General features: G+C 52.7%; 10 protein-coding genes across 10 annotated transcripts; 4 read left to right on the forward strand and 6 right to left on the reverse strand.

Annotated features, from left to right (window-relative positions):
- Positions 1-19: 19 nt before the first annotated feature.
- On the reverse strand, positions 20-1,952 carry ACET3X_003794 (uncharacterized protein; the record flags this gene model as incomplete). Its single annotated transcript, XM_069449929.1, has 2 exons — positions 1,419-1,952; positions 20-1,371 (listed from the first exon to the last, which is right to left on the reverse strand). The coding sequence occupies exons 1-2, from the start codon at positions 1,651-1,653 to the stop codon at positions 20-22; spliced, it is 1,587 nt and encodes a 528-aa protein (XP_069307772.1). The 5' UTR covers positions 1,654-1,952.
- Positions 1,953-2,323: 371 nt separating this feature from the next.
- ACET3X_003795 (uncharacterized protein) lies at positions 2,324-3,142 on the reverse strand (the record flags this gene model as incomplete). The annotated part of the gene is made up of 1 exon (XM_069449930.1): positions 2,324-3,142. The coding sequence occupies one exon, from the start codon at positions 3,140-3,142 to the stop codon at positions 2,324-2,326; it is 819 nt and encodes a 272-aa protein (XP_069307773.1).
- Positions 3,143-3,466: 324 nt separating this feature from the next.
- ACET3X_003796 (uncharacterized protein) lies at positions 3,467-6,704 on the reverse strand (the record flags this gene model as incomplete). The annotated part of the gene is made up of 7 exons (XM_069449931.1): positions 3,467-4,075; positions 4,122-5,100; positions 5,151-5,326; positions 5,377-5,873; positions 5,918-6,294; positions 6,344-6,471; positions 6,522-6,704. 7 exons carry the CDS (start codon positions 6,702-6,704, stop codon positions 3,692-3,694), a joined length of 2,724 nt encoding a protein of 907 aa, XP_069307774.1. The 3' UTR covers positions 3,467-3,691.
- A 408-nt stretch (positions 6,705-7,112) lies between these two features.
- On the forward strand, positions 7,113-9,272 carry ACET3X_003797 (uncharacterized protein; the record flags this gene model as incomplete). Its single annotated transcript, XM_069449932.1, has 4 exons — positions 7,253-7,656; positions 7,986-8,243; positions 8,571-8,642; positions 8,691-9,272. Exons 1-4 carry the CDS (start codon positions 7,492-7,494, stop codon positions 9,270-9,272), a joined length of 1,077 nt encoding a protein of 358 aa, XP_069307775.1. The 5' UTR covers positions 7,253-7,491.
- A 294-nt stretch (positions 9,273-9,566) lies between these two features.
- On the reverse strand, positions 9,567-10,302 carry ACET3X_003798 (uncharacterized protein; the record flags this gene model as incomplete). Its single annotated transcript, XM_069449933.1, has 2 exons — positions 9,567-9,689; positions 9,745-10,302. The coding sequence occupies 2 exons, from the start codon at positions 10,300-10,302 to the stop codon at positions 9,567-9,569; spliced, it is 681 nt and encodes a 226-aa protein (XP_069307776.1).
- Positions 10,303-13,261: 2,959 nt separating this feature from the next.
- On the reverse strand, positions 13,262-15,475 carry ACET3X_003799 (uncharacterized protein; the record flags this gene model as incomplete). The annotated part of the gene is made up of 1 exon (XM_069449934.1): positions 13,262-15,475. The coding sequence occupies one exon, from the start codon at positions 15,473-15,475 to the stop codon at positions 13,262-13,264; it is 2,214 nt and encodes a 737-aa protein (XP_069307777.1).
- Positions 15,476-16,050: 575 nt separating this feature from the next.
- ACET3X_003800 (uncharacterized protein) lies at positions 16,051-17,092 on the reverse strand (the record flags this gene model as incomplete). The annotated part of the gene is made up of 3 exons (XM_069449935.1): positions 16,051-16,634; positions 16,685-16,813; positions 16,864-17,092. 3 exons carry the CDS (start codon positions 17,090-17,092, stop codon positions 16,051-16,053), a joined length of 942 nt encoding a protein of 313 aa, XP_069307778.1.
- A 230-nt stretch (positions 17,093-17,322) lies between these two features.
- ACET3X_003801 (uncharacterized protein) lies at positions 17,323-18,690 on the forward strand (the record flags this gene model as incomplete). Its single annotated transcript, XM_069449936.1, has 1 exon — positions 17,323-18,690. The coding sequence occupies one exon, from the start codon at positions 17,323-17,325 to the stop codon at positions 18,688-18,690; it is 1,368 nt and encodes a 455-aa protein (XP_069307779.1).
- Positions 18,691-23,246: 4,556 nt separating this feature from the next.
- On the forward strand, positions 23,247-24,873 carry ACET3X_003802 (uncharacterized protein; the record flags this gene model as incomplete). The annotated part of the gene is made up of 2 exons (XM_069449937.1): positions 23,247-23,481; positions 23,540-24,873. The coding sequence occupies exons 1-2, from the start codon at positions 23,289-23,291 to the stop codon at positions 24,871-24,873; spliced, it is 1,527 nt and encodes a 508-aa protein (XP_069307780.1). The 5' UTR covers positions 23,247-23,288.
- A 358-nt stretch (positions 24,874-25,231) lies between these two features.
- ACET3X_003803 (uncharacterized protein) lies at positions 25,232-26,417 on the forward strand (the record flags this gene model as incomplete). The annotated part of the gene is made up of 2 exons (XM_069449938.1): positions 25,232-25,639; positions 25,693-26,417. The coding sequence occupies exons 1-2, from the start codon at positions 25,348-25,350 to the stop codon at positions 26,415-26,417; spliced, it is 1,017 nt and encodes a 338-aa protein (XP_069307781.1). The 5' UTR covers positions 25,232-25,347.
- Between the last annotated feature and the right edge of the window lie 188 nt (positions 26,418-26,605).

Below are 26,605 nucleotides of genomic sequence, written 5' to 3' on the forward strand. Positions count from 1 at the left end.
TCTCAGCATGCAGATTTCCCTAGATGACCCTGAACACAGGATACTCATCCCCCACTTCCAGCGGAATCTTGTTATAATACGCTTGACTCGCTTCGGCCTCAGGCTCTAACAACGCGAAAGCATACCCAGCATTCTTCTGCTTAGTATCAACCCAGTAGCCCCCCGCCGGGATCGTAATCTCTCGCCGTGTCGCATTGGTCGTCACTGTAGTACCCGCGATGCCCTCGAACTTTGTTTCAGCCAGCTCAGCCGATGTCACCACTAGCGCTTCAACACTGCCGGCGAAATCTTCTTTGAGGATATCGACAGTGACGCCGAGTATGCGGAGACGTTCCGCTACATCTGCCCATGCGCGCGAAAAGACGTAGGCCTTTGGTCGGGGTCGGGTCAGAGTGACGAGGTAGGGATCACTGTTCCTAGAGAGGACGGGCACGTTGACGAGGGCGCCGGTCGACGCGTCGATGAAGGGAACCGTCTTGTTTACGATACGTTGTTCGTATGCGACTACGATGTCATCTTTGCTCTCGGTGAAGGCTTTACGTCCTGCCTCAATCCTGTTGTATACATCGTCATATTCGTCAACCGCTTTGTTGAGTATGGTCTCTAGAACGATGAGTTGGGAAGCAACACGTCGCTGGAAATGTTGATCAGCGATAGCGATACCACGTGTCTCTAGTAGGAACGTTAGGGCCTGGTAGTTACCAGCACCTTTGTGGTTTGCAGCTGGAGTCGCATCAGGCTCTTCGATGGTAATCGTCCCGTTGGCCACGCTAGTGGTAAAGTATGGGAATATGCGGAGGTCGTAACTTTCAGCCGCTGAGAAGATATCGTCTACAAATTCCTGGTTGAGTGCTCGAATGTCAGGGTTGACGTTCTGGTTTTTGTTGGCAGAGACTAGAAGATCTTGCGCGCGGATGTACCTTCGAGCTACTGGGTCGCCACCTGTGTACTCGTGGTCGTCTAGGAAGATGTGAGGATCGAACTCGGATTGGAGCTTTCTGATAGCTCGAGTTTGCTGTCTCTCCAGCACAGCATGATCACGATTGGGATCGTAGTTGGACGCCAATTGTCGCTGCAAATACTCCACGCCATCGACGTTGTAGCGTGGAAGAATCAAAAGGTCAATTCTTTCGAGGACTTTCGCGCTCCATTGTGAGTCGTGAGCGAGTTTCCCTAGTAGTGCTAGTACACCTTCATCACCTGCCGGTTCGTTCCCGTGCTGACCCCCTTGAATCCAAATGCGTAGCTTTTTGGTGCTGTTATTGCCATTCGTCAATGTGACGTAAGGTATTTTGCGACCTTCTTCAGATTCCAATCCACTGTTGTACGTAATCCACTGGTTATGCTGGGCGATGCCCTTCACAAAGCTTTCTGCTGGACGTCAGCAAGCCTGCGACCATTCATGTAAGTCATCATACCTAGGTCTTGCTGCGGAGTTGGTCCGGAGGTGCCGTTCGCGAATGTAGCTGGGACGTTGTCTGGATTCACGAAAGCTGGCGACAGTAGCGAAATGCCTTGGACGTCGGGAAAGTTAGCTGCCACTTGTGGTGCATCGACCACGACAGGTCTTATGTTGCTGGCGTATCGGTCCGCAACAGTTGTCGTTGCATGGAGCGTAAGCAAGCCTAAGATAGGCTTGGGTGAGGTCCGCATGGTGATTGATTCGTCCTTTGTCAGCGGATTCGGTGTTGGAGGCTATAAGCCCGACAAAACGCGTGAGAAGGGCTGCGGAATGCATCACTCGCAGAGGTTTGAGTGGCACTTGTATATACCTCTGTCACGATCCTTGTCATGATAGTCGTGATTTGTATGCCCAAGCACGTTATCAAGCATGATGGTTGAGCCGGATACCTACATCCTTCGCGAGCATGTTGATGTCTTTGAGGCTGCTAGGGGCTTGGTACTACAATGAGCTTCCTTTTCCGGTATAACCTCGACATGACGTGAGTGGAAAGGAACGGCAATGAAGAGGGCGGAAGAGGGAGAACGCTGTCGCTTTCCTACGCTCCCGAGAGCGGAAGGGTCTTGGCGAATGGCGTCATACACGTAATGCATCGCTAGCGATTGCAGCATCTATCATTGGCACTGCTCTTAACCAGAACCGCATCACGCAGTCACGCAAATAAGTAGCAGCTGGGACATAGCCATAAGCTTCGTGAATGTGTCCAGTCAATAAGCAGGAAAGTCGGCTTAGAGGACCGTAACTGAAGGAGGCGTTACTCTTACGCCTACAGAAGCATGGAATTAGGATCGGCATACCACTACTTCCAACTTGAAAGAATACCATGAAACCCCACCTGCCACGAATTCACCTACTTCTCACCTACTGATCCGGCACAGGTGGCGTCCCCAACTCATTGACAAACCTTCCACTCCGTTCCACCTCCCTCACCCACTGCGCCCAAGGCTTGAACACAATCCACCGATTCATCTCATTCGTCGCCTTCCTCTCCTGGTTACTCAAATACTTGACTCCTTCATCCCCACCACCTCCTCTCCCCGCATTCGCTAACAACAGCGCCTTCGTCTGCACCCTGGCATTGCTTGCTGCATAGTACGCAAAATCGGTAACCTGCTCGACGCTCCCCCCTGTTGTAACAAAACCATGTCCCCGCTGCAGTACCGTCGTATGCAAAGGCGATGTAGGCCTCGTTTCGTTAACCCCGAATTTCTCTGCCAAAGCAGCACCTAGCCGCGGACTATTGACCAACATATCCCTCGGATCCCCCTCCTCGTACGCCGTCTCAATGTCAAAGTTGGGTACACTCTCGCCCAGGAACCCGGCCATGTGGTACACTGGCTCAAATGCTGTATCGATGACAGTGTATGGAAGAACATCTTCAGAATGGCTGTGCACAACGGCGTTGACGTCCGGATAACGTTTTAGTATCTCGCTGTGGATATAGCGTTCTGCGTAGCCGCCGACTGTGCCGTTGACGGGTGTGCCATCTGAGATGAGGTATTCGCCTATGTCGGCAGGGCTGGACACTGTGGCTGGACCGATCTGAAGCGCGATGAAGAAGGTTGTGTTGGTGTTTGGATTACGGACGCTGACGTGGCCAAAGGGATCGAGGACGTTGTGGTAGGAGAGGATGTGGTTTGCTGTTATGAGTGAGGAGAGTAGGGCTGTGATGTTGAACATTGTGGCTTGAAGTTGAATTGATTCTAGCTGTCGCGCCTGGATCACAAAACTTGTTGGGAGCGGAAGAGTGTTGAGTCGAGCTATATGATCAGCTCAGGGATGGTAAACAAATATATGCCAGGATCTGGATGTAAAGATATCCTGTGGGTGAGCATCATCGCTACGAAAGCGTACAGCGAAGATCTCCGGAATATAAGCCGTAGCGCGATGTTAGTGCAAGCCTATGATCAGTCCTGCAGACGGGCTACCAAGACTTAGTTGGCGTGCATGCGCCACGATAAAGTTTGACTAAAAAGCACATATGTACTATTACAATGTGTATGTCAGAATAAAACACTACTTTACAAGGCAGTGAGGTCGTAAGAGCCAAAAAATGTCAAGAGATCTCTGATGTCGATAATGGTATATAGCGAGATATTCGAGTTGTGCTGGAGAGGCATCGGATCGTAGTATCGGCCGCGTCTCGCGAGAGCGTGCCCAGACGATGTGGAAGGTAGGAGACGTAATGGTCGATGCTGTGCAACGCCAGTATTTGTTGTAAAAGGCCTATCACCGGCCGCCATTCATAGCGCCCTGATTAAACTCACTGGTCCCGTGCCCAGATTGATTCGAAAAGTCTGGAAGAACACCATTCATACTGATCCCGTCCTCGTATCCCGAGAATCCACCAGTCATGTCTGCCCAATCCCACTCCAGTGTCATTGGCATCTTCCAGAGATCTTGTGGAACGTTGTTGAAGGTCTGGTCGAATTGGCCCATGCCCGCCATGGCGTTGATGTTAGAGCTGATGCCGTTCACATCACCACCAGTCGTCATTGGTAAGCTTTGTGATTGTTGAAGCATCTGGGCGGTGATACCTGGTGAGCCATATTGACTCATCTGGATATTGGGCTGTAAGGAGTCGTGTGTGAAGTTTGGTGAGAAAGGGAATGGCTGCACATGTTAGCAGTAATCTCAGCATGATGATGGCAAAGCTTACCTCGTTGAACCCCTGGAAATCCGGATTGAAGATCATGCCTTCTGATTGGTTGTTGTTCTGTGGAGTGGTCGCCTGCTGAGGTGACGAGTGTGAGTTGCGGCCCTTGGAGAGCAGCTCAGCGGCTGTTGCTTCGATTTGTGCGTCTTGTTCGCTGTCGCCTTGCTTCCTCTTCCGTCGCGACGCGTGTTCGCGATCGGCCTTTTCTAGCACGATAGTGGCAATGCGCTCAAACTCAGCACATACTGTACACATGCGCTTGACACTGCCGCTTCCCTGGTCATCGTTGAGCATGTTGAGGAAGTTGACGACCAGCTTCATGAGTTTGAGATCCGATCTTGACCGCGTATCCTGCGGGTTTTGTAAAATGTTCGCAAAGAGCGTGACCAAAGCAGTGACTGGGAAGTAAATGACTAGCCAGACACAAGACAAGTCGCCTTTCGGTATGTATTTTAGGAGATGTATCGAGGCTCGGGCAGCCTGAACACACAGTTGGGCAGACATGAAAACTCTCGGGTTGAGAGGCCGGGCATTCAGGCCTTGTATCGCAAAGTTAGACAATCGACTAGTCCAGTATCCGTGGTGTACACTCATGCGGTGGATGGTCGTTAAACAGTTGTAATAGCCAAGATGCAGTACTGCGACTTGAAGGATAAGCGGGGTATGTGATGCCTTGATGTCGTGCTCTGGCCGGAACTCTAGTGGTATGTCGTCCTTCCATGCTTCTAGCTCTTTGTCGAGTTCGCCAATGGTATTCAGCAGTTCGCCATCGGTCTGTTTAGATGCTTTTACTGAATAGAGACCCTTGTAGACTTTGCTTTGGATCACGGAAAAGGTGCACATGAGACGGAAGAGGTTCATAGTGCCCTTTCCATCAGAGAGCGGAATGTTGCCGATGTTATCCGGTGGAGTGTCGCTGGGCAATTCGACGTTCATATCATCGTCGTCTTGGACAGGTGGTCTGCCGGAGCGCAAACAGATACTTGATCATGTCAGTTCACCAGAAAGTTTGAGAAAGCTGGAAAGACTCACTCTTTATCCAACATGTAGGCTATCCAGAAGACGCGTCTTCGTTGCTCAACCTCGGCGGAGTTGAGACTGAAGTTGGTACCCTTCTTGTGAAGACCGATGCTGTGTGCGAGTCGCATGGCTGTGGCAACGAAGAAGTAGGTAGGCTGTGGGTTCGGCGTTCCTAGAAGAAAGAGGCCCTGGAAGATGTTAATTGGGCAAAGGCCAATCTCTCGTCTCTGATACGTACTATTCCGAGCAGAGCCTGAACACTAAGCAAATCGGTATTGCGCATAGTAAGCTCCACCATGACACTCATGGCATTCTTGAGGTATTGCCACGCCTTTTCATCTTCCTCTGCTGGAACCAGATTGCTCATGACGCGCAGTCGGTGTGCAAAAGCCAGAGCGACGTTTAGACTGGCCCACCACCCGGATCCCTCGTAAGGGTCTTTGGAGTAGTGCTTGTCTACGAGATGCATGAAAGTTGGTTCGTGGAACAGCGGGAACATGCAGTTGAAGTTTTCGAAATAGTCCTTGAGCAGTGACATGGCCTCGTGCTTGGAGGGTAGTTGTTTGTAGACTCTACGCTTGAAGATGTCCTGGAACACATCGGGTCGCCATTGGATCCACTTGTTGTCTTCGACGGCAGCTGTGGAGATCATGTCGCGGAAAGAGTTGTCTCCAGTCTTCTCGTTCACCCATTGTATGCCCTTGGGCGAGAAAATGGAGAATCCAGAGGATGAGCCTGGAAGGGTTAGCGCATGGGAGGGACAAGTATGGGGAGCATACCAATATATCTTGTCTCTCCGCAGTTGTTCGTCACCAAGGAGCACATCATCTCTGCAAGCGCATCCTCTTCCTTGTCTTTGGGGTTTCCGTTGTTCTCCTCTGGCTCGGGTGAGGCGGTACCGCTCCTCGGACTGGGGAGAGCTGGCTGTGCGGGGGTGCCGTTGGCAGTGGACTGGCCGGTCGGGGGTGCCATTGACTCTCGTCTTTCACCGATGCTGGCTCTGGGCGTGGCTGATCGCCCAGCTCGTGCTTCGAGTCGTTTCTCTAGTGTGGCCAGATCGGTGCTGCCATCGTCATCTTCGGGCAGGACGCCAGAGAGGCGCATGAGGGACTCCATCCGCGCAAGTCTGTTCTCGAGGCCTTCGATGTACTTGGCGCTATGCATCGTCAGCTCCATGTGCGCGTCATGGCGGGTGCGGTGCATACCCCTTGGGCGGCTGCCTCTTCTTCTCGACCTGTGTGAAGATGCATTCCGTCTTGTAGTTCTGGCAGTGTGTGCAGGACGGCATCTTGCCGTCGCACTTGATCTTCTTCTTCCGGCACATGTCGCAAGCCTGCTATCAGTCAGCACGGGCACGATGCCACTCCAGGCGCACACAGGTACCCTTGCAATGCGCCGCCTCTTGGGGTCGCTGCCGTCGTGGTCGTCGTGCATGTCGTCGTGGGCGAACATGTTGCCGGGGGGCATCTGCGACGGGTCGTAGCTGCCGCTTCCGAACAGACGCGGTGGTGGAGGGTTCATCATGGGCGGGCCAGCGCCGTAGAAGGCGTTGTTGGCGGGATTCATGGCGGATATTAGGAGTCGCTCTCGCTCGGTCGTCAGTCGTAAAGGTCGTGGGGCAATTGGGCCCTCGCGGATGTCCGGGGGCCTCGCGTTGTTTTGTGAGGGCGGTTATGGTTCGGGCTATGGGGAGGGGTTTGGCAGAGCGTCTAGTGCTCAGGGAGATGAAACGATGCCGAGGATCACATCTACAGGGACACGAGCATGACTGTCGCAGACTCGCCCGGCTCTCGAATCGTCGCCGGCAGTCAGGCTTGCAAGGCCGCGTCGTCCGTAGTTCGCACGTCCTGCCTTAGTCAGACAGGCACGAGCTATGCAGCGCAGGCTGAAAGCGGAATAGCAGACATGACGTTGTGACGTTGCTTCTGTTCCCACGCCGTCGCCCAGCGCCAACTTTGAAGCACAGCACACACGCAAACTCTTAGCCTGGGACATTGAACCTCTGCATCCCTTGGACAACTCACGCCCTGCTCTCCATGAGCAACTACTCCAAGAATAGTACGTCAGCATTCCTTGCGCCTTTCCTGCCACGTCCAGCTTACACAACGGTCGCGTACCTGTCCGGTCGTGCCGGGATGCGCCATGACCACACCGCTACCAAACGACACGTGCCGAGCAGTAGCCACATTGAGGAAGCCGTCAAAGTTGCCTGCCCTCCTGCTGCGCCACCACATCTGTTGCAGCGTCGCATCTGCTCCCTCTCCTGACATTACCACCGGCCGGTTCCATGCTCACTACTGACATACCCTAGTTTGAGAACCATTGCGGCCTGCAAGAACATCCATCTTCAGCCATGGCACCAATGACTGCCGAGGAGATTTTAAACCACCCAGAATACCCTCATACTGTCTGGGACCTAAAACCAGAAAAGAAAGGCAAGGCCGCTGTAGCCAAGAACAGAGGCGGTCCCCTTAACATCGCTTACGAGATCCATGGTCATGGCGACCGACACCTCGTGGTAAGTCGCCCCACCATCGGTATTAATACCGTCTCCAACTTGATGCGCTGCATATCAGGCACCACAGAAAAGCTTGTCTTGGACTAGGGTGCATTTGTAATGTCGCCCTCTACCAATCCCCGGGCTACGGCACCCTGTCACCGTTTCGTTTCAGTCGCATTGATCGTCTCAACTACCATGTATCGTGTCTCAAGTTGTCGAATACGCAACGAATACGTACTTTCCTACATTCAGCCTCTAACCCGTCTCGGCATCTTTCGTCTCTACATTCACACCACCGTGGCGCTTATGCTTCTTCACAGCCAGAATCAACAACTGACACTATGTAGTGGGTCATGGGCCTTGGTGGCATGAAATCTGCCTGGCAGCGCCAGACAAAAGACTTTGGCCACACCAAGGGCGACCAGTATTCGTCGTTGGTGACTGACAACCGGGGTATCGGTGACTCCGACAAGCCCACGTCAAGATACTCTACATCTGCCATGGCCGAGGACATTGTCGAAGTCCTCGACCATGTCGGCTGGACTGGTGAGCGTGAGCTCCACGTCATTGGTATAAGCATGGGTGGCATGATCGCTCAGGAAATTGTGAGTCCACTCATCTTCCCATCGTCAACCGCACAAAGTACTCAAGTCGTCATTGTCTTCGGACCGGATGCCATGCCTTCCGTCGTTGATCACAAATCCTTCCAAGTGTCGTCGACAAGAGCTTCAAACATTTCCCATACCCAGCATCATCCTGTAATCTCAGCGGTACATTGAGCTTCCGCCCCGCTCGACTCTACCCCGCCCCCACCTTTTCGTCAATGCCGCGTATATGATCGTCCATGCATGTCGATCATCATGGTTGCGGCAAATGTCCCGTTCCAAGCAGCTCGGAACTTTCCAGATGTATAAGCGCTAATAATAGTCTAGGCTATGTTGATACCACAACGGATTTGCACACTTTCGCTCGTGTCAACCGCCGCGCAACTATTCAGAACAACTGTGCGTCCCAACCCTAGCACGTTTTGGTAGATCCATTAACATCTTCAGGGCTTCATCGAAAATCTTTGGAACCGCGCCAATCTCTTCATTCCCAAATCTCTCGATGCCCAAATCGAAGGCGTGAAGAAGAACCTTTACACACAACAATGGCTTGACGCGCCCGATACCCTCGAACCCGTCGTTCAAGCCTTCCCCACCAACGGCGACCGTTTCGCCGCAAACGAAATCTGGAAACGCTCACATCCCGAGTACTTTGGCAAGGCTGGATTCATGCTACAAGCCATTGCTGCCGGATGGCATCACAAGAGCCCGGAGCAACTACAGCAGATTTCAAAGACTGTAGGCAAGAACAGGATCATGGTTGTTCACGGTACCAAGGATCGCATGTTGACTTTCCCGTTGGGTGTTGTGCTTTGGAGAGGATTGGAGAGGGGAGAGGGCCCCACTGGGAAGGAGAACTGGCTGGGTATTGAGGAAGAGGAGGATATTTGGCAGGAGGGTGAGGTTGAGAAGCATTTTATCAAGGGTCAAGGGCACGTGCTGCCTGCAGAGATGCGGGAGGAGTTTAATGGGTGGATAGAGGGATTGGTCGAGAGGGGCATTAAGCTTAATAAGGAGCAGGGCGTATAGAGTATAATGATAGTGGTGGCTATAAGTCGTTCAACTACACGCGTGCGTCAACTCCTGATCGATCTCGACTTAGGGTACCGAGAGGATGAGGACAGCAATGCCGAATACCCACGTCGTTTACATTCATCAGAGAAGCATCGCATACACCGGTGTCTGCTTCTCAACAATTGGGTATTTATACATTGTATCATTCGCAAAATATATACATATAGAAAGGGTGTCTATAAGCCCAAACACGGAACAAAACAAACCCTGAAATGTACCGCATACTCAGCTCATTCTTCCGCCTTCGTCTTAAGCATTAAGTGACTTGGTAATGTAATCCGCACCCAATGTCTGTGTGGCAGTATCCATAGGGTACTCAAGGTGCTGAGCATTGATACCAAAGCCGTGCGTAGTGTCGCATACACCGTCACCCTGATATTGCATTAGTAACTTATTACCACAAAGTAGTCATCAACAGGATACATACGAAGATGCAAACATCGAGCGTCTTGGCAACCCAGTCAGATGGGATACCTCCTCCAAGGGCCGCTGAAAGTCCGTTGACATTCTTGGTAGTGGCACCACCGTTGTTATCCACATTGCACGCCAATCCAGACTTGCGTGCTGGGTTACCGATGAGCAAAACTCCCTTTACAGCGTCGAATTTGGCGCCCGTCAACTGAGACATGGCGTTCACGGTGGCCTGAGCACCCTGCGAGTAGCCCTCGAGGATGAAGCATTCCTTTGGCGAAGTGCTCAGCGTGGTGGTGATCTTGTTGACAATGTCTCGTGTACCCGCAGCACTGTTTTGTGAAAAGTCGGCAGTGTAAACGGTGTTGTAGACTTTGCCGCCAGTGACGGCAGATTGGACGCGGGAGTTGATTGTGCGGAAGCCGGCAGATTCGCCTTGCAGTTCGCCGGTGCCGCGGGTGTTGATGATGGTGTATGATGGGCAAGAAGAAGAGGCGGCACGCTTGACCTCCTCTATCGGTGCGGCGGAAGCCAATGCAAAAAGAGTGGTGGGAATGATGGTTGAGAAACGCATGTTGAAGGTAGTGAAGGAGATTTGTAAAGAAACGAAAGCAGAGCGAGTGTGATGGGTTGTAGTATTGTGAGAGTGGTGGTCATATCAACGAGAATCCAAACTCCCTTATATATCCAACCCACATATGTTACGATGTCGTGTGGGTAAGCAAAAAGCACTGTCGATGTACCATCTCACCTCGGCAGAAATTCTTAGCGTGTTTCACTCGCCGATCCCCAGGCGTTTCTATACCTGAAGGGGTGGAGCATACATCCACTCAGAACACCAGGGATGGTCGTAGGCATCTGTCCTGTAGCCTTCTCATCGATGCCACGGCCAAACGAATATCACCATCTTATCCGCATAGACAGTTGGTGACGTTGCATTTGGAGATGGACAACAGAAAAGGACGTGTTGGTGGTTTGACTGGAGCTTGCCGTATCTTCAACAGCATAGCGTCTAAGTTGTTTGCATTGTATGATGACTCCAGATTTCCGGTGCTGGTGTGGCGGCGGGAATTTGCGAAACACGGTCATATCCTAGCTTGCTTGAACATGACTGAGAACATTCCATTCCAGCCTTTTACTCCGAACAGCCACGAAATGGGGGCGCAGCCCCGGATCTCCAACAGGAAGACACGTCAAACTGGTTGTTTCTGACAGGTGACCACAACCGTGCGAAAGTGTCCTCCGCCTCATACCGCGGGCCGATACCCTTGACGACTGAAGAACCTCGCCCGCATCATTCTGGATTACCCTATTCGGAATGCTTGCCTGCTCAATGCTGGTCGACAGCATGCCAGGATGACCAAAAGGAGGCCGCCAACTGCCGTTCCTTGTTGTCGATCAGGATTGAACCTCGGCTCTCAAGCACGGTAAATGAACAAGGTTATTCGGCATCGGTAAATGTACCTGATATGGATAGTAGATGCGTGGACATATGAGGTGTGGGGTCGGCAATGGTAAAAAAAGCAAATGCTAACTCTTTCCAGCATGGTACATGCTGTTGCGACATCAAACAGGCGGGAAGGAGTTAAACATGCATTAGGGGTGCAACCACCGTGAGCAGAGAGACGATATGCAGGAGACGGTACCACCTTGGTCGATCTTGCTCTACACGGTATAGCGGCAGTGATCGTCGCGGGGTTACTTACCCGAATAACGACTAGCGTGGTGCTTGGTAGGCTAAGCATCACCGAGCCTAGACATCAGTCTGGCATCTTCATTGAGAGGTTGGCAGGGGTCATCCGAGTTCAGACTTTATGAACGTTGTTGAAAACTGACACTCTGTACGCGCTTTAGCTGGTAGTTAGCTCACCAGCTTGTTCCCGGAGTCATGAGGCTGCAGTTTGAGTCGCGACGTCGTGGTGTACTGATTGGAGAACAGGGCGAAGTCGCATTCTGTGCGAAAGTTTAAAAGGCGGATCGTTAGGCGACTGAGAAGTGACATAACCTAATCTGACGTCTTCTGCGGTAGGCCGAGTGTTACAGACGCCTCCAAAACGTGGCCACGTGTGACGCTAACTCCGCTCCTCTTCCTCTTCATTTCCAACGCCAGGACTTTATACGCCGCCTTTTGGCAATAATTCGCCGATAGTTATGCCTGCATAGTGTTTCACGGCTATTCAATCACTACAAAGTCGGAGGCACATGTTCCTTCTGGATTTTACTCTTCTCATAAAGGTGTGTTTACAACATATTTTAGCAACATTGGCGTCAGATATCAAACTCCCTGATATTTGTTCTGAGCTAAATTTATGTCTGTCTCCCGCCTTGGTCGGTCATAATATGCCGGTGGTTGTGTCGAGAACAAAAACATGAGTAGTGTCATAACCGTGTTCGGTAAGAGGAAGAGGAAGCGCGGGTCTACCACACGCACACATAATAACGTAAGCTTGGTCTTTTCTTGGACCGAAAACCAAGGCAGCGAAGACCATATGAACCATAGCTATGACTTTTGAGAACTTCATGTGAATTTCTGTTCCTTGTTGTGGAGAAACAAAGTTTCAAGCATGAAATGCAGAGATGGAGTTGACTGAGCAGACAGTGTTTATATATGACCACTGGAAAGAGAAGATCTGCTTAGGCCATGCTCAAAGTAGCAGTCGGTTTTATTGAGTTTCGAGCAGCATTCTGCCGCCACACATAACAGGAACACCCCATGTTTTTTCTTTCCGAACAGTTCAGAAGCAAGCAAAGACCATGTGATCGTGGCACACGATTCTCAGAGCACTTCATGTTGTTAGGTGGTACGGTTTTGAAAGCATAGATTTTGAAGAGAACGTTTTGAGATGATGGAAGGGCGAGGAATATGTCTCTTTCGCCGCTCCGATGGAAGAAGGAGGCTTGATCCGATCATAAGCTTGGCCCATTTTCATTTTGTAGTTTGGAACTGCACTCTGCCGCAGCACATCGCCCAAGCCATTCTGCATTTTGAAAAGCCGGAAAGAAGGACAGAGGAGGTCATTGTTGCCAGTGTCTTGATTTTAGAAAACACTATAGTCAGCCGACCTCGGGATTTTGAAAGATTGAATTTCAAGTGTGTGATAGAAGGAAGGGCAGGGAGAGAGCAGAGGAGAACTTTATACCTGACCAATACGGCGATACGGCGATACGCCTAACCCACGTTGTCATCTGTGACAGCTTCAAACACCTGAGAACTCGATATAGCCCCTCGATGGAATACAGCATCGTCATCACCAGAAAGCCCAGCTTGAAGAATAAGCCTAGTCATTAAACCATACTAACACTAGCTATGAGAAAGTCGCTATCAGACATGAGTAGATAGCCAAGTGTGTGAGTCGCGAAGAACCATGTGTCGCCCAAAGCGTAGTCGCTGTTTTTTCCCATGACCTCAAAACGCCCAAATATTCAGATGCCGCATCGAAAGGAATGGGGGTATATGCCTTATCCAAGCTTTTCATTCCGTACCAGTACCGTCAATCCGTTGAGAAGAACAACCGACTAGGGTCGTGTCAATGTCACGAGCCAACAACCTCGACCCATCCATCCCTGTTCCTCTCCACCTTGGTCCCGTCCTCCCCACCAGTGAGTTCTTTCGCCAGACCATCCTTGGCACCTCTCCTTCTCGCACGATCCCGTACGGATCGCTCGTCTTTTTCACATTCCTTGATGGCTTCGACGACCTCCAATTCCTCAAATCTTGCATCTTGCAGATTAAGTTTCTGCCACTGAGGATGCTTCTGGCAGCGCTTCTTTAGACATGCTGTTTCCTTTTCCTCTCCATCCACAGCGCCATCAATGTCCATCGCATCGGCGCCGTCTGCAGGCGTCGGCGTCGAAGCAATTTGTTCCGGAGTAGGGTTCAACGTGGAGTGGTGAAAGGCAGCGCGGCCGTGTTTGCTATTCCGCCAAAGTAGGAACTCGGCATCAGACCATGATAATCTGCTATCGTAACCACAGAAATCCTTCATCTTGAGCTTCTCGCGGTCGGCGAGGCGGATAGCTTGTTCCTTTGCCATGCTGACAAACTTCTCGCGATCCTTGAGTACCTCTAACCGATCTTTGAGTTGCGTCTTCTCTTTGTGGAGGGCGGTCAGACGTTCAATCTCACCAGCAGTAAGAGCGAGATCTTCGCCATTAGCGGAGAAGTTGGCGCGGGACGGGGAAGCGGTTTGCGGAGGTGTGAGGACGCCGGTGCCTAGGTTCTTGAAGGCCTGGATGTTTGGTGAGGCGTCGACGAGGGCTTTGAGGTCTTTGGCGCGGAGGGTGCCGCCAAGGGGTGTTGGCTCTTCTTCTTCCTCGACCTTCTTCTTCTTCTTTGATTTTTCCTTTGTTCCGTTGGCGCCTTTTGCTCCTGCTGTCCGTTGAAGCTGCTCTTGCATGAAGAGGACTCCACAGTCGTCGGAGCAGTACTTGCTCTCTCGGTCCTTGCCTACCCTGGCAGGTTTTCGACAGCCTTCTCGCCTGCACATTGGCTTCCATGTTGTGTGGCCCTTGCCGTTCTCTTCGCACTGAGGACATATAAACTTGTCGACCAGTTGCTCGTCTGCTTGTTTCATGTTTACGCAGTCGCCATGGAACCAGTCGTCGCAACCGCCATCGCACCCAATCATCCACTTGTGGTTGTCCGGTTTCTTACAAATGCAGTACAGGTTGTGGTCTTCGGACGACTCGCCTTCATCGTCGGATCGCATGTCTGGTGCGGGCGAGGATCCAGGAGCGGGCGTGCCGGCATGCGAGCCTTTCTTCATGGCCCTGCTGCTTGCCGACTTTGGTATTCTCGAAGTAGGCGTGACTGAGCGTGTTGCGCCATCTTCCGTCTCCACCTTGCGCTTCTTGCTGGGCTTTGACGTCTTTGCCGTGCCCTTTTTCTTCATAGCAGGGGTTGATGCTGGCGCTGGTCGTTTTTTGGTCGGTGCGGGTGCGGGTGCGGGCTTCGATTCAGCTGGGGGTTGTACGCTTTCCGCCCGTTCTGTGGCGCTGTGAGTCCGTCTCCGGAGTCCAAGGTCGCTCTGCTTTGCAATTTCGAGCGCTTTGAGTGTGTCGGCGTCCATGTTCTCGCCGGTAACAGAGGCTTGTCGGTCGGATTGAGAAGCAGTGACTGCGGGGGTGTGTTCGCGTGGTGTGCCAGAGGGTTCGTCCTTGATAAATGGCTGGGGGGAGGGCAGCTTGTCGCCATTGTGTGAATTTGAACCAAGCTGCAGTGTAGTATTCGCCGCGTCAGGCTCGCGGGTGTGGGTGCTGTCTCTTTCACCACCATGGTCCGATGGCACTGTTTGCGACACGTCTTGGCTGCTGGGTGTTGGCGCCTTGTGGTCTTGGGTCTGCTCCTGCAGGGCCGTGGACAAATTTTGTATGGGCGCGAGGACTGGGGCGGGCGATGTCCGCGACAGCAGCGATTGCCGTCGCTTCTGCTCCTCTGGCGAATTGGAGCCGTGGTGATAGTGCTCCAACGTCGGGGAGCGGGCCTGGGGCAGCTCGAGGGGTGGCGAGGGCTCTACGGGCGCGTGGTGGGAGCCGAAGCTGCTGGTGCGTCGCGGCGCGTGGGACGAGGCCGTGGGCGAGGGCAGCTCGCGCGTCGGGGCGGGCACAAACTGCTGCCCGCTGCCCAGCGTCGCCAGCGTCGTCAGGGCATCGGCAGCGTCGTCGGCCGTGGTGGCAGTCGGGCTGGCGACTGACGGGCGGCGGCCGAGGCCAGCGTCGTGGTTGAGGAGGGAGTCGATGCTGCTCATTGTCTCAAGCAGTCATTGCAGATGGGGGCGGGCGATGGCGCTGGACGTGGGCGAGAGGGGGGGGATGCGTACGGCGAGGGCAGAGGGCGAGAGCGCACGAGAATGAGGAGAAAGATGGCGCAGAGGCGGTTGGTGTGGAAAATAGAGCCGTTTCAATCAGCTTGGCGCGCAGAAGCGCTTGAGGGGCGGCAGCGAAGCTCCAGTGAGCCTTGATTGCATGCAGCCATTGCTCAACACGGCGTCGCGCTTGCCCTCGACCTCGTGACGCTGACAAATGACCACCCAGCTGCCCGTCCGACATCACACACTCTTGCGCCAACCGCCTCTGCTTGCACTCGTGTCGTGGCTCTGTTGTTGGTACCCTCTGGCGCTCGCTGGGCCGATGATGCAACCTCGAATCCTTCCGAGGGGGAGCTTGGAGCTAAGTTACCGTTACTAACACACGACTACCGTAGCATCGCCAGACTTTCGAGGTATAGAAGGAGAAGAAGAAGAAGAAGAATGCAATACAACTATACTGGGTATCTCAGGTCGTCTCCTTCTCCGTAAACTCCAATAGACTGCTCGACTCCACACTACTCATCATCCCCTTCGCCTCGCGGCCGCCCACGTTTCCGCCCGTTCGCCTGCGATGCACCGTTCGCCGCCTCGATCGACGGCGCAACAGCGTCATTCGCACCAGCCACCTGCAGCGTCCTCTGAATCTTCTTGTCCAGCTCGTCTTCGTCCTCGCTGCTGCCAAACATCCTCCGTATAAGCTGCGCGACACCATCCCGTCCCACTTCGATCTTGCCTCGAGGCCCGACAATGTAGTCTATCGTCTCTTCGCCCCCGTTTGGCGTGTCTTTGACCTTGACAATATACCCGTCTTTGATCATGTTGGCGAGCGTCTTGTCCTTGGTCCCCACGGGCGTCGTCTGGTCTGCGTTCATCCGTCTGAGGGCGCGATCCAGCTTGCCTTCTGGGATCAGACCGCCGTGGATTGTGATGAGGGCCATGACCATGGTATATAGTCCCACGTACGAGTCTTCTTGGTTCATGTCTTGCTCGGTTGAGCGCGAAGGGCCGATGATCTCGGGTATGCGGTATTGCTCGGGGAGGACAGTTTGCAGAACCCAAATACTTGTGGTTTTGCTTTGAGAGTCCGAGGCAGCGGCAGCTGAGAGAGAGGTTAGACTAGACGCAGCACAGTAGTGATGAGTTGCATACCGCGCTTCTGTCGCAGTGTCACCTTCTCTGCTCTGGGCAGCTCGACAAACTGCATGCCGAAGACGTCCATGAGCTGGCTGTTTGCTTCCACGAAGACGTCCTTGAACAGCCGAGTGTATGAACCGAGCACTGCTACTGTTAGCCCTGCCCCTCTTACGTATAATCTCCAATACACCCACCCTTCTCGTTGATGTCTTGGCGCTTGATAGGCTTGCGCGAATGCTCGCACGAAAGGGCATATCGCACCAGGCCCTTTGCGAGTTGGCCCACGCTGCCGCTGCCCTGGTCCATTGCCTCGTCCATGTCAACATCCTCGTCGTCTTCGGGTGTGTCATCTCGTCTGCGCCGATGCGTTTGTGTGGGGGTCGGTATCGGTTCTTCCGCTCTTCTCCATCTCTGCGGAGGCATGTTGTGTCGTCTAGAGGCCGTAAAAACAGCGTGTCGAGTGTTGGCCTGTTCGAAAGGTGGGCTGTAGATTTACTCTATACGGCTGACGCGACGCGCCGCCGTGAAAGCCGCGCTAAAGTGCTCGCTTCGGACCGGCGACGACATCATCGAGCCCTGGTCCAAGCTGGCCCACTCCGCATTGCAACCCTCCGACCGTCCCCTCACGACATCGCCCAGTCAATGCAGCCACCATGAACTCAATAAGACACGCCGCTCGGCGGCCGGTATTCCGCTGCCTCAACACGCCTGCGCCACTCCGCTCCAGCCCCCAATCCCGCCAGAACTCGCGCTCCAGCAGAGCAGACCTCGAAGCCATACTCAAGCAAAGCGCCCGCCCCAAGGTCCCTCGCCCCGATGAGGACTTTGTCTCGGTACATCGCGCAGAGGCGATACGTCGTGCGCAATTGATCAGGAAGCGCAACTGGCTTGCTCTCGGTGCTGCCTTGTCCATGATTGCACCCATCTTCCTCGTCCGGTTATGGGACGTACCACCACTGGAAGAGAAAAGCGAGGACCAAAGCCGGGGTGTCGTAGACATGGTCATGGGCCCGCCCACCAAGAACGACGCACCGCGCAAGGCCGCAGACGAGTTCCAGGGAAAGAAGGTCGTCATCGCAGCAGGTGACAAAGTCATCGCGACACCAGGCGGCACCGACAACCCGCAAGCCTCAGACCCTGACGCCATCGAGCTCGTCGAAACAGGCACATCCTACGTCCCCTACTTCCCGCGCACCATCCGTCTCCCCACCGACACCTCGGGTCCTGAAGCCATCACTACCGACGCTGAATACACACTCCTCGGTCTCGGCATCCGAAAAGTCTCCTTCCTCCGCGTCCAGGTGTACGTTGTGGGTCTCTACGTCAAAACCGCCGACCTCTCCACCCTCCAGAACCACCTCATCAACACCGTCAACCCCACCGCCTCTGCCCTGATCCCCAACGAAAAGAAGGACCTCCGCCAATCCCTCCTCGACCCCGAAAAGAGCAACAAGATCTGGGAGGCCATCTTGGCCAAGAAGGGCATGGACGGTGTCGACATGGCTTTCCGTGTTGTACCCTGCCGCGGCACAGACTTTAAGCATCTGCAAGACGGGTGGATGCGCGGAATCGCGTCGCGCACAGATGAAGTGAGGAGGAAGCAGGCCGAGTTGCTCAGACAACAGGCTGCGGAGAACAAATCCATCTCCTTGCCCAAGCCGGTTGAGGAGGGCGAGTTCCAGGATGAATCTTTTGGGCTGGCGATGAAGGAGTTCAAGAATCTCTTCCAGGGAAAGGGCAAAGCACCAAAGGGTAGTGTCATTATCTTGACACGGAATAAGAGTGGTCATCTAGGTGCGCTCTACCAACCTATTGTGAAGGCAGCGGATAGTAAGCAGGAGGTCATGGGCAAGAGCAGTTGGTTGGGTGAGGTCAGGGATGAGCGGGTTAGCCGGCTGGTCTGGCTAATGTATCTAGCTGGCCAGAATGTTAGCAGTGAGCCCGCAAGGCAGAGCATCGTGGATGGATGTATTGACATTGTAGAGAGGCCTGTGGGCACGCTGGAGACCATGGTTCACTAAGATGGATGTAGATAAGTCGCCATGTACAATACGAAACGAAGATTTTATGCGTGTCTCTCATAGCTCACGCGGCAGATTCCGTCATCTCATGTTCAGTGGCGGTGGATATAAATCTACTGACGCATCCTTACCTTGTTCTCTTCTTTACAACCACCCCGATTCTCAAAACATCAAACATGCCCGGATGTTATCGATGGCTGGTTCGTCGCGCTCCTGCTCAAAAACAATTGAACATCTGAACATGTCTTCTATCCTTGACTTGCCGACCACTCAAAATGTTCAAACTTCAGCCCCATGAACTTGGCTTGTTCCTCGACCTCTCCTTCCAAATCACCATCAGAGATACGCCATGTCTCGCGTTCTCTTCTCTCCGACTACAATCAATAAAAATAAGGCATCTCAACTTCCTATGGCTTGTTCGCTGAGCACACTCTCCAAACAATTTTCAACCGGTGTGTGTGTTTTCAGTTTCCCGTCTCTTGCCAACTGCTTGAGATATTGAAATATCTTGGCTCCATACCATGGCTTGTTCTTCGACCTCCTTTTCCAAAACACCATGATACCGACCATGCCTCTCGTTCTGCTTTCCGACAGTTACTGAAATGTCAAACACCCATCATTATGCTTCCTCCAGCAATGTTTCGCAGAACAGGTCATGGCTGGTACTCCTACGAGATTTCGATTCCTAAAAATCAATCATGCGTTCACTACATGGCTTTGCTCATCTTAAAAACTTAATCGAGACAAGATATCGTTCTAAGAATAAGAATGTCGCCAACAAACCCTATGGGAAAAATCGGCTGAGAGCGATATGCTGTGGGAACGGCTATAAAGAACGGACCTCGTCGCCTCATACCTACTTCCTTCCTTCTCTCCACCCAGCTCCTGAGTACTACTCTGAGTATTCAAGAAGGCAATCCATGATGTTCGCTGTCCTGTTTTCTCTGGGGTAGAAAAATGATTACCGTTGCAAAGACATGCCCCGTCTCCTGTTTGGAATGATTCACACCAGCCGTCATGGAAGCATTAAAACTTGCAATTCCGATATCAAAATACGAGACAAATTCCATATGTCTCTTTCTCGCTGTCGACTCCCGAGATCTCCTTCAGAATGATTTTCTAATTATGGTACGTCAGAGAAGATGACCAGTACGGTTCGACAACTCTGTTTAGATACGTTCGTCGGAATCCACGGAAAACTGCTAGTCATGCATCCATGAGAAGCTTTGCTGGTCTCCTGTGATGCGAAGTAGCTGCCTTGGTCCGACCAATCTGGACGGCTCTCAAAATTTTGCATCGGCAGTCATTCTCCAACTGAAATGAATATTTACTACGCACCTAAGGAGACGATTCTAAATGCCCTCTCTGAAAGACTTATCAGAAGCGTCCTCTGGTTGATTTCTTAGTCGAGAGATAAATACCACTCTCTCCGGTTTATACAACCTCATCCTTTTTACTCTTATCAAACAGGCCAAATATCAAAAACCTGATCATCATCTGTCCATGGTTGTGGCTGGGCCGAGTTCGAAAGACAAAAATCCGGTTGCTGTTGCAGTACGCTTTAAAAACACTCTGCTCACTCTCTTATGACTTGAGAAGATATCAAAACTCAATCACCACTCCGCAATGTTTGCGGCCGACTCAAAACTCGAACAACCATGGAATGTCCGGCTTTGGTGATCCTCGGCCCCCATGTTTCCCACTTTATCTTCTTCTGAATATACTCGCTTTTTTGAATCACGAAAAAAAAAACAATTCATATACTGCATATACGCATGTCGCGACTGAGATCTGAACAAACCTGCGTTTCAGCTTCTTCATGCCTCTGAAACTTTGAGCTTTCCAACAATCATTCTTCTACAGCATCCTCTCTCTTTTACTTTACCAAAAACGACGTCCGCAAAAGTACATGTGTGGTTGGCTCGTCCAAGGTAGAGCTCATGGTGGAACATGCTGGTGTCTCTGGTGGAACATGCTGGTGTCTCTGGTGTCTTGCGCTGTTGAAATGTGTCCTCCTGACATATCGCCGGGTGGGCATTACCAAACCATCAAGCCGGGTTTCCCATGTTTGTGTGCTCGTCCGCGTTCGGACGAACAGTTTGGGTCGATTTCCCCATGCTTCCAAAAGTCTTGTCGTTTTGCTCGATGAGACCGCCAGGCAGACGAATAAAGTTGCAATTGACGCAAACCTTCTTACACAACAAGATGAGATTTGGTGATAGCCGAACCTCTACTTCTCCATATGCGATCTAAAAGCTGAGTCGTGTGGTCTCGGTCAGCAGCCGCAAAGTTGCTATAAAGATTCTCCGCTGTTAGCAAAGTAATACTCCTTCTGTAAACATCCTTTACTGTATTCTCCAAAAATTTGACCACACTTCAAAATGTTCTGAGTCTGCCGGCTGATTTCCAAAAGCGACATTGGTGAATCTCGTTTTCCAAAACAGAGCGGAGACTACTCGATAGGCCTCTTGAGAGATTTGGCCAACTCGTGGGCTACTACGTCAGAGGAGTCCGCTGCCATACCGCCAAACACGCTCGAGTGGGTAGACTTGGGACTGCACTGTCTCGTCTTAGCCGAGAAGAACATATTAAAAAAGCGCTTCTACTCTTGTAAAGCTTCAGTTCTTCCCAAACGTTCCTCATCCTTCTTTTCCAAAAGTGCTAGCGCATATGATCAATGTCCTGCGACGTGTTTCCTTGCAGCAGATCTATATGACTCCCCAGCTAGGAACTCCAGTTTCTAAAACTTCATTGGGCTGTGTTCATGGCTCTTCTCGCGTCCGTCCAAAAGGTCGAAGGAAGTGGTCGCTAGTCCGCATGAACCTTTCTCGAGCATTTGAATCTCTAGTGTATCAACAACATGCTCATGTATGAGCTGGCGAAGCAGGCTGGAAAACTGTTATGAGTCGTCGTTCTGGAATCCAAAGGTCGATCTCGCCATACTCTTTTACTCTTTCGGTTAGCGCGTACTCACGCGACAAGTCTGCGTACAAGACACCGCTTGGCCTGCCTTGTTGCCGACGATAGAAGAACGAGAAACATCTCTGAATGGCGAAAATGCGAGTTAAATTCGGGGCGTGTCGCGGTATCTAAAAGCAAAGATTGGCAATGTCATGCTGTGTCTCCGCCTTGGTCGGCGTGTCTTCACGCGACAGATTCTTAGGCGTGTAGCATCCTACTCCATCATGGGCTTGGTGCTAAGGTCTCGAACGATAACCAGCTAGGCGAAAAACCGAGTTTAGACTTTCTATGTGTTGCTGTGCCAGAATGTCAGCATCCAAATATTCGTGCTCTTTCCTTTTCTTCAACCAGCACGTCCTCACACGACAACCCCGAACTCCAATTACCCTTAATTCATAGAAAGAACCTCGACCGCTGCTCCAAAACCACAGAAGCCAAAAGCTGTCAGTAATTAATCCGTCACACCACCCTCTTGCAGCATGGTTACCGCGACTCCAAAAACCGACCCAGATCAAGCTCCGATCCGAAGTTGTGCCGCGGAGGCAACTGCCTTGGCTGACCGCGGACGACTCACGTGCATCGGTGGTATCTCCAGATGTAGCTACTCCAACTTTGTCGACAGATGCTGGCTAGACCAGGGCGGTGAACGTGCGGCTCATGTGAGCGGAGAAAAAGCGCGACTTGGAGGATTGACGTCTCCGCTATGGGGAATGGAGGAGGGATGGTCTGGGGCACGATAAACGTGGGTAGCGAATGAACTTGCCTGGTTCACACGCCAGCGACTCAGGTGCGACGCAAATGGGCTGTTTCCAGGAGGATTGCACTCGATATTCGCATGCGACAGCGACGTCAGACTTGCGGCTCAAACTCCGCTGTGCAGAACCCGTCGCCGTCCCGTGTGTTGGGGGGTGGCATCGGCATTCCGCTTGGGGAAGCATTATCGCGCAAGCGCCGTCGTCGGATACTGCTCGCGACAATCGGCTCGCTCGGTGTCTGATGATGCTAGTGTACAGAAGCCGGCTTCGACTACCGGGCGCCCATCCCCAGGCGTTAACAGGAACCAGGCCCACAGAAGCAAGCCCATCCCGCGCGACATAAGTCAAGTGTTTCCTTGGACAACATCTTGGGCATGTCAAGTATCGCCAAAACCCCGGGCCAAGGTGCTTGGCCAGCTCGTAATCCGAGTTGAATCGACCAGGACTATTAGGAACAAGATTTAGTAGTCCAATGGCGCACTACGACTAATGCGGGGAAGAGCACATATGCGGGCAAGGACGCCAAAGGCCAACAATCGCCGCTTCCTACCCACACCTGACCTGAATCGTGCGCTTGACACACCCCATACCACCATACTGGTTGTGCTAGAAAATTTTGATGGAATGACTGGGGCACGTATATGCACGTTCTCGTTGGGATGTGCGTGCACACCATGTAACGGTGTTTTGGTTCGACGCAGGCCAAGATAGTGGGGTAGGGTGGTAAATAATCTGGAGGCCCCCGTAATGGCGAACGGATAGTGGAAGTCGGTATCTCCGACGTGTTTGGTATATTAAGAGGGGACCCCAGAGTGCAAGGAAACGTCTATCGAGGTTTCTCGCATCTCGTCCATCGCAGAACAAGACAAGAGGATCGCGAAGATGGCGTCGACGCAATATCCCGCAGATGACAAGATCTCTGCTCAAGATGCAGCCCAGGTGTCGGAGCACCACACGAAGCCTGGTGGTCTTGCTGCCAACATGAGCCCGGAGAGGAGGCAGGAAGTTGAGAAGAAGTTGAAGCGGAAGTTGGATGCACGGTGTTCGCTTTTTGTCTTGATCTACATTATGAACTGTGGGTTGATCGCATCCAATATGAAAGACACTGTTCGCTAACGTTTCTGCTCATCCAGACCTTGACCGAAACAACATTGCCGCAGCACGTCTCGGTGGTCTTGAGGAGGATCTCAACCTCAGCCCGACACAGTACTCGACATGTCTGAGTATTCTCTACGTCGGATACATTCTGATGCAGGTGCCATCGAACATGATCATCAACAGGATCCCAAGGCCTTCCCTCTACATTGCCGTCGTAATGTTGATCTGGGGCATGATCTCTACACTCTCGGGTAACGTCAACAACTTCGCCGGCATGGTAGCCATCCGTTTCTTCATCGGTTTCGTCGAAGCCGCCTTCCTGCCCGGAGCGCTCCTCATTCTCTCAAAGTGGTACACGCGCCGCGAGCTCACCCTCCGTAACGCCATCCTTTTCTGCGGAAACTTGATCTCGAACGCCTTCTCTTCCTTGGTCGGAGCCGCTGTACTCGGAAACATGGAAGGTGTCCTTGGGCACCGAGCGTGGAGGTGGCTGTACTGGATTGAGGGTGCGGCAACCATGGCGATTGCCATCAGTGCGATCTGGATTCTGCCTGATCTTCCGCACAACTCCAAGGGTTTCACCGAGGAAGAGCGTGCGGTTGCTGTGCTGCGCATGACCGAGGATGTAGGCGAAGCGGATGAGGATTCAGCCGAGCAATCAGCTTTCGCTGGTCTCTTCATGGCTGTCAAGGATGTCAAGATCTATGTCATGATGTTGACATTCACTGCATACGTCGTTGGATTGTCGTTCAACGCCTTCTTCCCAACACTCACAAGGACTCTTGGCTTTGGATACATCACCACCCTGCTCATGTCTGCACCTCCGTGGGCGTTTGCTTGCATTGTGTCTCTCATCAACGCATGGCACGCCGATCGCCAGCAGGAACGTTTCTGGCACATTGTTGGTCCGATTCTACTTGGAATCGTTGGCTTCGTCATCTCCATGGCTACATCGAACACGGCTGGTCGCTACGTTGCTTTATTCCTCCAGGCGTCATCCTACGCCGGGTTCATCGTCTTCTACTCCTGGATCTCTTCGTCGTTCCCGCGCCCACCCGCCAAGCGTGCCGTTGCCATTGCCATGATCAACGCCTTCTCGCAAGTGGGAAATATCGCTGGATCGTATGTGTGGAACATGTCGGACAATGGCTACAGGAACAGCTACGGAGTTGTTACTGCCATGTTTGGTGTCACGATTGCTGGTTGCCTCATCTTCAAGATTATCTTGGTGAGGCTGAACAAGCGGTTGGATGACGGGCTTGACGCCTGGGTTGTGCACGGAGATGTTGCTGAGCAGACTGCTGCTGTCGAGGGCATCAGCGTCGAGGAGGGCAAGAGGAAGATGGGAGACTTTAGGTATCTCGTCTAGAGTACGGGTAGTTTTCTAGTAGATGGCCTGTACGACTGTAAATATCACTGCAACTGTTTAATGAAGGATTGATGACGATTCACTTCACAACCACGAAGATGCCATGTCGTGCATAATGTTCGCGCCCTATGCTGAGAAGAGCGAAAGCTAGATGTTCCAAATCGATTCACACGTCCTGGAATCCATAGAAAATATGCACTCACCCATGCCATCGCTCCCAGAGTAAATGGAACAAGTCTTGGCTGAGTCGTCGAGTGCGCACGGGCACTTGTTCGCTGTTTTCGCCAGCTGCGTCATTCCAAAACAAAGTTGTCCACTAGCTCGCCGCAAAGCTTCCTGCCACCACCCATCCATTCATTCTCCCCACCGAGGCGCGACCGATCTCAGCCTTGCGCGCACTCATCCACTCCCCACGTTTCCTTTTCTTCCCACCCACACTTACAACGCGACGACCACGCGACAACCACGCGACAAATGGCACCCACGGCAGTCATCGAGCGCCAAGCGCCAGATGTCGTCCCCAATGCGACACGCGCGCCCGTACGGTCGCGTCTCCCCACGGCGCTGCGCGTGCCCATTCTCATCAGCCTGAACATGGGCATCAACATGCTGCTCTGGGAGTTTACCGCCAATTTCCTGCGCCCCGAGCTGGGCGCCGTGAGCAAAGTGCCCCACGAGGACGATGTCACGTCGTTTTACTCGCCCGTCGCGCGCATTGCCATGCGCTTCCTGACGGTGTGGATGACGTGGTACTTCAACTACGACTGTAAGGCGCCGAATTCTCACGGTAACAAAGGCGGCATGGCTAACAGCATCCAGTCTACGATGTCTCGGCCCTCACCGTCCTTACCTACGCGCCCTTTACTTACCTCCTGACTACTTTCTACGACATCTCGGCTCTGACCGCCGCAGCCAACATTTGCATCGAAGTCCTCTCCTTTGCCGTACCCACGTTCCTCCTCCGCCCACGCTCCATCGTGCACAGGAGCAACGAGCCCCTGCGCAACCGCTTCCTCCTCAACAGCGTCCAAGTCCAGGTCTCTTCCTCGATGCTCGCAGCAGGCGTCTACGTCACCATTCTCTGGGGCGGCCTGAAGAGCGGTCTCCTCAACACCTTCCTCGTCCAATACTTTGACATTCCCACCCTGGAAGTCGCACATCTCGAGACGCCCGTGTCCATCCTCGTCAAGACTGTCGCTGTAGGCGTTGCAGCCAAGGCCTTCTTGCTCAACCCTTCGTTCGCCGCCCAGCGCTCCGGCACTCAGACACCGGCTGACGAGTTCGACCCTGCAACCGCGACCCTACCCAAGACGCTTGAACACAACTTCTTCAACTTCAGCAAGAGGACCAGGACCCTGATCCAGCAGACGCTTATTCTGAACGCCTTCTTGTTTGCGGGTACCGTCCAACGGTGTATGACGCTCATTGGTACCGATGTTATTGGTGCGGTCGGATATGCGGGCGTGTGGGTTGCGGCGAATACCGTGGTTGCGTTGTGGTATGGATGGGTTGGAGATACCAGTGCCGACTATGAGCCCTTGTAAGGGTTGCGCAGACAGACCGAGGGAAGGTGTGGCGTGGCATCGAGGTAGCCACGACGTATGTTAGTGTGGGAAGCGTAGATTGCGTGGCACATTTCGTCATGAATGTCACAGCATATAAGGCGTGGGGATGAGAAGCCGAGAGATTATTTGGTTTCTTGTGGACACAAGACACATGGGTGTGTCGAGAG

The sequence above is a fragment of the Alternaria dauci genome, chromosome 3 (assembly GCF_042100115.1).
Source record: "Alternaria dauci strain A2016 chromosome 3, whole genome shotgun sequence".
Taxonomy (NCBI): domain Eukaryota; kingdom Fungi; phylum Ascomycota; class Dothideomycetes; order Pleosporales; family Pleosporaceae; genus Alternaria; species Alternaria dauci.